At 36.5% G+C, this 10060-nt stretch overlaps 2 protein-coding genes across 4 annotated transcripts; both read right to left on the minus strand.

The window, feature by feature from the left end:
• Positions 1-77: 77 nt before the first annotated feature.
• Positions 78-3216, minus strand: LOC113523798 (mucin-2). 2 transcript variants are annotated; one of them, XM_026909866.3, is made up of 3 exons: positions 3129-3216; positions 2812-2992; positions 78-1551 (listed from the first exon to the last, which is right to left on the minus strand). In XM_026909866.3, exons 2-3 carry the CDS (start codon positions 2869-2871, stop codon positions 784-786), a joined length of 828 nt encoding a protein of 275 aa, XP_026765667.3. In that variant the 5' UTR covers positions 2872-2992; positions 3129-3216; the 3' UTR covers positions 78-783. The 2 variants fall into 2 exon arrangements, with proteins under 2 accessions (XP_026765667.3, XP_053095011.1); XM_053239036.1 differs by lacking the exon at positions 3129-3216 and having other exon boundaries at positions 2812-3074.
• Positions 3217-6474: 3258 nt separating this feature from the next.
• Positions 6475-8249, minus strand: si:ch73-359m17.9 (uncharacterized protein LOC100000433 homolog). 2 transcript variants are annotated; one of them, XM_034310272.2, is made up of 3 exons: positions 8085-8249; positions 7770-7854; positions 6475-7389 (listed from the first exon to the last, which is right to left on the minus strand). In XM_034310272.2, the coding sequence occupies exon 3, from the start codon at positions 7366-7368 to the stop codon at positions 6754-6756; it is 615 nt and encodes a 204-aa protein (XP_034166163.2). In that variant the 5' UTR covers positions 7369-7389; positions 7770-7854; positions 8085-8249; the 3' UTR covers positions 6475-6753. The 2 variants fall into 2 exon arrangements, with proteins under 2 accessions (XP_034166163.2, XP_026765607.3); XM_026909806.3 differs by lacking the exon at positions 7770-7854 and having other exon boundaries at positions 8085-8242.
• Between the last annotated feature and the right edge of the window lie 1811 nt (positions 8250-10060).

Below are 10060 nucleotides of genomic sequence, written 5' to 3' on the forward strand. Positions count from 1 at the left end.
TTTATAAAATAGTTATACATTGTACTATTGTGCTAAAAAAATAGAGAGGAGATTCTCAAAAGAAAAGAAGTCACCAGGGTTCTTAAAAGAATTTTATTTTTAGTAATCAGGCTCATTACAAGGCAATTTCTATGACATGACCTTGAAGAGAATTTGATTTTTTTTCCTCAGGAGAGGTAATGAATCATTAAACAGGAAATAAAGTCTCTGTGTGTATGTGTGTGTGTGTTTATGATGGTAAGGTTGGTTAATAAAACAATAGCGTGCACAGAATTGCTCACTTATAGAAATAAAATCATATCAGTGAGCAGTTGTTTTTGATCTAATTAGATATTACTTACTGTATACTTTTTATACAACATTATTCTGATGTCTCAGACTGACAACAAAGACCTTAATTAGCAAGAAGGAAACTTCAGCTTAACATTTTTGTGGTTAAGGAGACTAAAGCATGGCTGTTACATACGTAGACTGTAAAGCGAATTATACCTCATTGCTGCTGAATTCTGGATTCACAAGATGTTTAATTAATTTTAAAAAGTCTGACACTAGTGCAGCTGCAAATCACAGGTTTATAATAATGCGCTCGTTTGAATACGTTATTCTTTCTATAGTAACAGCTCCTTCACTTTTGTCTTATTAACTTCAAGGGAAAGAAACAAGAGAGAGACTGCTTACAGCTGCTGTAACGTAAGTGAGAAGAGAAACTTAAATGTAACTGTAAATGGATAAAAAGTGTTACAACAGATATAAAACACTTGGACTCATGCTACTGAAAATTGTTCAGTTCCACAATAGATAAAGTAGAACTGGCAGCGTACAGGTGATCAGATCAGAGTGAACATCAGGGCTGCTGGATCGTGTTGTTCTAGGAGACATGGTAGTTTTGTTAGAAGCTACTGTAATGTTGTCGTATTGTTGTATTGTAGTAGCTGTAGCTGACGGAATCTCCATGGTAACGTTTGTTCCCGTTGTCATCGTGTTGTCCAATAAAGTCCCAGAAGTCGATCTCCATAGATCCACAGTGGAGCTGTTTGGTGTCATCATTGTGATAGTGCCATTTGCAGATATTGTGGTGGTTGATGGCATCACATGAGTGGCATTTGGTGGCATCGCTGTGGTGGTAGTCTTTAAAGGTACTGTAGATGTTCTGTGTGAAGGCATCACAGTGGTGGCATTTAAAGGTCTAATGGTAGTGGTGGCATTCATCACCGTCGGTGTGGTGATGTTCGATGGAATGAAAGTGGTGGTGTTTGGTGGCATCGTTGTGGTTCTAGGATTTGGAGGAACTGTAGTGGTGATGTTTGAAGGAAGTGTAGTGGTGATGTTTGAAGGAAGTGTAGTGGTGATGTTTGGAGAAAGTGTAGTGGTGACAGTCGTTACCCTTGAAGAGGTGTGGTTTGTTGGTGTCATTGTGGTTGTATTTGATGGAGTTGTGTCATTTGTGGTGCTGGCTTTTGATGGCACCGTCGTAGGGGTGTTCGTTGGTCCGTTAGTCGTTATGAAATGGGTTGTTGCCTTTGTAGTTGAAAAAGACTCTGCATTTGTTACCTGTGAGGAAATAATAAAACACAATCAGCCGTTTGAACCAAAGTGACAAAGCTGTATGTGCACTGAATTTTTATTTTGTTTTGTTTCATCTTCCATTTATTATTCTGTTGGGAAACTTTTTTGTGGGAAATGTTTGTACAGTATGAACCATACAATCTGGAAGTGAAGTGACCTGCTTTACCTTAAAGCCCTGTTTATAGCCCAGGTTTATAACCACTGATATATATGTATGTATGTATGTGTATATATATATATATAGTATATATATATATATATATATATATATATATATATATATATATATAGTGTGTGTGTGTGGGTGTCTGTGTGTGATATGTGAAAAATTCCAAAAGGGATACAGAAATCTATAATATTTTTGTTATATTTGGATTTTTCCTTGCCTTGGGTCACTCATGGATTCTAGTATTTCCTGAAACGTTGTCCCTTTCTCAATATCAATAACAGCTAAAATAGTTTCCAGTTAGTTAATAGTTATCCAGGAAGAATACACAATATATGCAGCCAAGCGATGGACATTCAACTGGAGCGGGAAACTTTTACACACAATCGATAAGAGTAATAAAATATGTGTGTCAAACCTATCACACTAATTATGTCGGACCTTTCTACTAAACCTGCCAGCCTTACAATGTGTGTAAACAACATTTTGGCACAAATGAAAGTCTTTAACTTCAGATAACTTCAGTAAATATTTCTGCCGATACCTGGCATCATACACTAATTGGTGATTAAACTGAACTTTCAGGTGTTACAGGACCGAAAGTCAGATAACAGACTTTTTTCGGTATGCTTGGGAAATGTGTGTGTATAAATGAGTTTCTTATCTTAAAGATCTTAGAGAATACATTCAAAAAAAAAAAAAAAAAAACGTGTGAAAACAAAAATACTGAGTTATACTGCTTATTAGTCGTTTACTGCGACATTTATTGAGAACCATATAAAAGCAAACAGTACTTCAACTTGCAGAATAATAAGGTTCTATCAGTATTTTGGCGGTGTTCGAAAATAAATGTTATAACTCTCTCAGAATTCTCTTTTGTATATTGTAAATTTGGATTCATCTTGAAATATAGGTGTTACTGATTGTAAATGTAGATTACATACCTTAGCTAGTTTTGCTAGCTGCTAAAGCTTTGATGCTTCCTATCCAAAAATGGCTTTTCCCCCCATATAGAACCTAATAATAATAAATAAGACACATTGTGTGGATTTATGATTAGATAGATGTGTGTGTTTTACCTGGATCGCGAAGAAGCCAGCCAAGGCCAAGACGTAGAATAGCACAGTTGGTAATTTCATGGTGTGAAAGGCAGCGAGAGCACAGATGCTTCAGACAGTTCCTCTTTATGCGGTCAGTCCACCAGAGCTCCTTAGAGGAGTTAGACGTTTGGCGTGAAAGCTTGTGTCCAATGCAGGTGGCCTTTTTTAAACACACAAAAAAGACCGGATACACCCCAGGAGCTTAACGTCACGCCATATCTAATGTTGACATAATAATTTTTTGCAGTACACACCGTCCATACACCTCCTCTTTTTAAGTAACCTGAAGTACTCACATGGCAATAATATATTCACAGATCATTAGTCTCATTTCCACTGTAAGGCTGAACACTTCTGAGTATGCAGGGTCACCAGTGTAGCGGCAATAACACCTGGACCTGGTTTGACATAAAGTTCACAGTTTCTTTACTAGAGTTAGCTCAGGTTTGTTGTGGAATGGCTTAATAATCTGTGTGTCATTCATTCTGAAAATAATACCTATCCATTGTGGAAAATAAGAGTAAGAGTAAGATATTCCTTTATTTGTCCCGCAGTGGGGAAATTGCATTTAGCAACAGCAGGGGTACAGTACAGAAAGAGTATACACACAAGAACAAGATAGATTAAAAACTATTCTAATATGAGGTAACAAAATCAAATAGACTCTATATATACAAAAACACTATATGTGAAGAAAAAAAAAAGGAAAATATTTCAGTATTATACGGATTGTTTCAGCTTTTCCTCATCTTCCGTTCTTAACAGTAAAATGGGAAATATGAAAGATCCAAATCTAAAAAGGCACCTTTTTTCAAACTCGTTTCATCCACACATGAAAAGCTCACCAGCAGGGGGAGAGATGAGGATCTGAACAGGGAAGATGCAGGGAAAATAGCTAAAAGACGTCGTAAAGACAGCATCACTGGAGCCATGTATGGATGCCATTGTTAAGATATTTTTGATGATGGAATGACATACGCTGATAAGTCTGCCAAACTGGCTCAAATCGGTCTAAAGACTCAGCCGTGAGCGTCTGCAGGTTTTGCTAATATGATAAGATTTGACCTTTCTTCTGGGTCAAAACAGAAGAACTGTTAAAATGTACACTGGTATATAAAATTCTGTATATAGGCCAATATTAAAAATCATCATACTCTAGAGTCTCTAGATTGTCCACTAAAATAGAACAAATGCTATTAAATTCACAGCCAAGGCATTAAATGGGTAGGTTCATAAAAGTAATTTTTGATTTTTCTTTTTCTTTTTTTTTTTCAAAACAGATATGGATTGAATGGATGATACCTGGATTCTTCATGTCATAATGTAAACATTTACTGATTAGTTTTACATTTAAGACTTCCCCTTAAAACGCCCGAGACCTTGTCACGGTCAGTAGAAGATCCTCACGTTGGCCAACAGTTCAACACATTCGCACGAGAGCACATTCAGGTGTTAAACACTGACCCTGTCGTTAATCCAGTGTTTACATTCGTAACTAGTGTTTTTATGTTTCGTTTTAGATTGGTCTTGTTGAAATTTACAATCCACCTAAAATGATTTTAGTATTATTCATTAACTGTCCTGTCTGTGGCACTCAGACTAAACATTCATAGAGCTAGCGGGGGGCAGCATGATTCCCGCCCCAGTGGGCCTCTATTAGCACTTATTGCAGTTCCATTTCTAACCACTAGGTGCAATAATAATGCTAAATAAACATATATGGGGAAGCGAGCACCAAAAAAGTGAGCAAGTCAGTGGAACATCATCTTAGAGTGTCATTTTTTTTCATTTCTGGTCACTTACAAGAGGTAATTAGTATTTCAGCAGAATGTGTTGAGGTGTGAATGAGGATTTTATGAAGATTTTGATGAAGAACTTTGTTGAAGCGCTGTTATATAGCCCTGTTACATTCCAGAAAGTTTTCTGGACACATTATTAAGCCAATACTCTTGCATATGTATATGATCAGTAACCTGTTTGTTTTGTTTGTTTGTTCACAGTGTCTATTCTTACTAATTTACATGTCACACTGCCGCACACATTTGCATCCTCTGAGCTATCCTCTGATCTTATTGTATTTTTGCACATGGGTCTAGACTCTGCATGCTTTTTTATTTATCTATTTTTACTTCCATATATGCTGCTAATTTCATTTTCTATTCTTGTCATATCAACACTACCACTATTATATTTATACACACAGTACTGTGCACATGTCTTAGGCACATATAGTCTCCTCCGAAAGTATTGGAACAGCAAGGCCAATTCTTTTGTTTTTGCTGTATACTGAAGGCATTTGTGTTTGAGGTCAAAAGACAAATATAAGAGAATAGATCAGAATTTCAGCTTTCATTTCCCAAAATTAACATCTAGACGTGTTAATCAACTTAAAACTTTTGTTTGAACCCACCCATTTTTCAAGTGATCGAAAATATTGGAACATGTGACTGACAGGTGTTCCTCGTTGCCCAGGTGTGCACTGTTAGACTGATTATTTAAACAATTAATAGCTCTGAATGTCTACTCTGGGTTTGAGCCCTGGGTTTCACCTGTGAAGACTGCATTTGTTGTTAAAAAGGATAAACCAACATGAAGACCAGAGAGCTGTCTATGCCAGCTTGTTGCAGTTATTGCAAACAAGAGATATGCAACCAACTATTAGGTGCTATTTACTTTTATTTACTTTAAGACTATCTGGTCCTATACTTTTGCTCACCTAAAAATTGGGTGGTCTGTCACCAAAGGTGCCGTGTTCTAAGTTGTTTAACACGTCTAGATGTAAATATCAGGAAATGAGGCTGAAACTCTGATCTATCGTCTCATATTCATCTGTGGATCTCAAAGCCAGACATCTTCAGTGTAGAGCAAAAACAAAAGAACTGGCCTTGTGTTCCAATACTTTCAGAAGGGACTGTAAATACTGAAGTACTGTAAAGCAAATGTGCCTTAAAAATAATTAAATTAAAAATTTCTGCATAAATCTATATATATTATAAAGTGCAGTAAACAGTAATAAACTAAAGAAAGTCAATATTTGTTCTGACAACCTTTTACTTTTTAAGAATGCATCAGTCGTCTCAGGTACAATTTGTGAGTTTTATCAGGAAATTGGCTGGTTAAATTTTTTAATCATCTTGGAGAATCTGCTGCAGTTCCTCTGAAGACTCAGACTGTCACACTCACTTCTGTTTTTGCAAATAATCCCTGACAGCCTTCATTATGTTTTTTTGTTGTTTTTTTTTGTCTGAAACGTGGTCTATTACGTAATAATTTCTTTACTGACATACAAACATTTTTCTGTAACATTTAATTTTTTTTAAATCCAAAATTTTTTGCTGACTCAATCAGCAGAATTCATAAAATAAACATCTACAAGAGCGTTTGTATATTAAGGTGCCTTTTGCACCGTATTGTATTTATCTACCTGCACATTATCACGCTGCTGTAACGCTTTAATTTCCCATTTACAGATTAATAAAACTAAAGTTTTCCTCCCTGTAGCTGCTGTATGATCACCAAATATTTTGGACCCAAACATTATTTTTGTAAAGTGATTAAACATATATTCTTATAATTCCACAGAACATGATATTGAAATTGTACAAAAATAAATATTTCACTGGTTTAGAAGAAATGGAAATATGAAGTTGAGTACAAGTTTATTAATAGAATGCCATTTTCCTATACACATACACAAGTATCACATTAAGCATTGAAATATCTGAATTATTTCTCTAAATAAGAATAATGTTTCTTACATTTTTTTTGTTTCAGAGAGCAAACAAGTCTATACAGTGAGAGACAAAAATATAAATGTATATCATTTCTAATAATTAATGATTTTTTTGACCTAACAGATTTAGCTTAGATTCAGATTAAATGTTAATCTCACGTTTTGAACTTTTTTTTTTCAGTTCATTTTCACAGCAGATAAATCAGAGCAGGTAGAACAGAGGTTATTAGCAAAGCTTTCACACCTGGACTGCTGTTGAGAAGGCTGGTACTGTTGGTGCTGCTCTGAGGTGGGACGTTGGTGGTAGTAGATGGTGTAATAGTGGAAGGCCTAGATTGCATTGTGGAGGTGGTAGATGATATTGATGTGCTGGTGCTAATTTGGGTCACGGTGGTAGATGGCATCACACTGGTGGTGGTAGATGGCATTTGAGTGGTGGTGGTAGATGGCATTTGAGTGGTGGTGGTAGATGGCATCACACTGGTGGTAGTAGATGGCATTTGAGTGGTGGTGGTAGATGGCATTTGAGTGGTGGTGGTAGATGGCATCACACTGGTGGTAGTAGATGGCATTTGAGTGGTTGTGGTAGACGGCATCATGGTGGTGGTAGATGGTATTTCAGTGGTGGTGGTAGATAGCATTTGAGTGGTGGTGGTAGAAGGCATCATGGTGGTGGTAGATGGTATTTCAGTGGTGGTGGTAGATGGCATTTGAGTGGGGGTGGTAGATGGCATCATGGTGGTGGTAGATGGTATTTCAGTGGTAGTAGATGGCATCACAGTGGTGGTGATGTTCTCTGGCATCACCGTGGTGGTTCCTGAGCTCTATATAGAGAATGTTTTTTTTTTTTTAAATATCAACTGAGTACTCAGGTTTCATAGAGAACATTGAATGTTAGTATCTGCTAAGCTTGTGCCTTCAAAATATAGCATCACTGCCATCGAAAAATATCTGAGTAGTAATAGTATTTCTTTACGATCGAGTGATCTAGTCTTGTAAACTCATCATGCATTTTACTGAAGTAATGGCTGAAACAATGGAGTTTTTTTTTTTTTTTTTCAAAAATACATAAATGCAAAGTAAAATGATGAATCGCAAAATTCCTACTCAAATTTGTAAGATCTAAAACTTGATTGTAGATTGCTAGGTTTTTGTAATTGTAAGATTGTTGTAATCACAGTGTTTTTCAATGGAGTCAGCTCACTTTGTAAAGCTTTGAGACGCATAATCCAAACTCCAGAATGCAAACAAAATAATCAAGTTGCTGCTAAAACTTGTAAAGCAGTCATCTGTAAAGTGAGACGTAAAGCGTTATATTAATGTGTGACAAATGTCACATGAACAAAAGTTACACATTTGTAAATTTTAACAAACTTGCTTATAGACTTACGTTCATTGCGCTCATGTTAACAGAACACATTTAACAGAAAAACAACGACAAAGATCACATTATGTGGATTTAAAAAAAAAAATAGAGAGCCTATTAAAAGATGGTGGATTATTTCATTGCCAGACGTACCTGTGCTGTTGAGGAAGCCACCAGGGCCATGAGACAAATTCCTAAACGTAGTAACTTCATGGTGTGGAAATAAAGAACATAAAGAAATGCTTATGACGGGTTCGGCTGTGAACACTGAGACAGCTGCATCAGAGAAGACCGTTAGATGTCAGAGCTTCTACTTAAGCACCTTCAGACTGGACACTCCCTGACATGGTCTTAAAGTCACAGGAGGATTTTGTTCTGTTCGCGCTAGTCAGCTTCCTCCCTTCCTTATAATCCATGGAATTTATAATCTGAATCTCTTAAAGTCTCCACTTATTATTCATTTATTCATCTTAAACATATTCTTCAATATCTATCAGTTTTTCAGTATATAGTTATGAGAATGAAGAATGTAAGTCTGGATTCATCGACTGCTTCTGGCATTTACTAGCAGTTCCACTGGCGGAATCGAAATCAACTTATCTGACATTTTAAATCAGTTTAAACATATGAATTATTTTATTGCCGCAAATCTGTTATAAGATTAGTGAGGACACTGTTGGGTTTCTGTATGTAGAGTATCGTGACTCTGTGTTTAGCTGCTGGTGAGCAGGGCGATGGGAAAAGGGAGAGGTGTGAGCCCTCTGCTGGGCAAACAATCCACACCTCTCACAATAACATTGGTACAGAGATAAAACAGACAGCACATCTAAAGCTTTTTTGATAGTAAAACACTGTATACAAATGCTACAATACAATTATAACATTTAGTCCTAATAGGTTAGGTAAAAATAAACTCTTATGAAAAGCTGCACATTCTTAAGGTTCCGAGTGTCTACTTTCATATGAGCCATTAACCATCACAAATAAATTCAATGCTGAACACGAACATGCCCAAAACAGGCAGAAATCACTTTTTTTTTTGGCTTCTGGTAAAAAGAGTTAAGGGCTTAAAGCACTCTTTTAGTCCAGATATATATTTAGATAAAAACCTGAGTGAATTTTCTGATCACTAATACACCAATGTTGTTTCAAAGCAGAGTTTTAGAGTGTGGCTTTCAAAATAATAATTAAAAATGATGGATAATGTCTGTTGTGTTATATGAATTCTAATTAAATCTATTTTCGAGTATTTTTTCATGACTTCTGAGTAGTCTCAATAGCTTTCTTGTAGTGGCTTTTAAAGCCAATTTAATGGCAGCCGAAACACACCTTTTATTTGCAGAACTCCTTTTTATTGTTCATTTGCAAAACTGCGTCATGTGCAGACTGTCTTAAATAAAGCAGCACTATATTTAAGCATATAATTATTTAACTAATTTCTTAAAGATTATTTTCCTACATAGCCATTTAAGTGCATGAAAGCAGAATAAATCTGTTCAAAAGTCATTCATCTCTGATACATCACTACTACAGTTTTTTTTATTTATATCATTCACTTTTGACCTAACAAATCAAAATGCCATAAACTTTCTGTCTGCAGTTGTGACCATATCAGGGCCTGCTTGGTTCTTACTTAAGAATAAAATTTTAAAGCATGTTTAACATTAATCAGGTATAAAACCCTGTGAGCAGTTTTTCATTGGATGTAACATTTTTTCAGGCTGTTTAATATATGATTATACCAGTAATGTTCAGTTCCACAGCAGACAAAAAAGAGCAGATAGGACACAGGGTATTAGCATAGTGTTCACATCTGGACTGCTTTCGGTACTGTCGGTGATTGATGTGCTGCTGTTAAGTGGCAGTGTGGTGGCGGTAGATGGCTTCATGGTGGAGGATGGCTTTGTGGTGGTGGTGGTGGTAGATGGCATTGTGGTGGGGGTGGTGGTGGTAGATGGCATTGTGGTGGGGGTGGTGGTAGATGGCATTGCGATGGTGGTGGTGGTGGTAGATGGCATTGTGGTGGTGGTGGTGGTAGATGGCATTGCGATGGTGGTGGTGGTGGTGGTAGATGGCATTGCGACGGTGGTGGTGGTGGTAGATGGCATTGTGGTGGTGGTAGATGGCAT

This window comes from Pangasianodon hypophthalmus, chromosome 13, assembly GCF_027358585.1.
Source record: "Pangasianodon hypophthalmus isolate fPanHyp1 chromosome 13, fPanHyp1.pri, whole genome shotgun sequence".
Taxonomy (NCBI): Eukaryota; Metazoa; Chordata; class Actinopteri; order Siluriformes; family Pangasiidae; genus Pangasianodon; species Pangasianodon hypophthalmus.

Excerpts from the sequence above, each read along its gene's own strand:
- LOC113523798 (XM_026909866.3), bottom strand. The coding sequence starts at position 2,871 with ATGAAATTACCAACTGTGCTATTCTACGTCTTGGCCTTGGCTGGCTTC. Across the intron at positions 1,552-2,811 it reads CTGGCTTCTTCGCGATCCAG|GTAACAAATGCAGAGTCTTT; the intron begins GTAAAACACACA and ends ATTTCCTCACAG.
- si:ch73-359m17.9 (XM_026909806.3), bottom strand. The coding sequence starts at position 8,144 with ATGAAGTTACTACGTTTAGGAATTTGTCTCATGGCCCTGGTGGCTTCC. Across the intron at positions 7,390-8,084 it reads TGGCTTCCTCAACAGCACAG|AGCTCAGGAACCACCACGGT; the intron begins GTACGTCTGGCA and ends TTCTCTATATAG.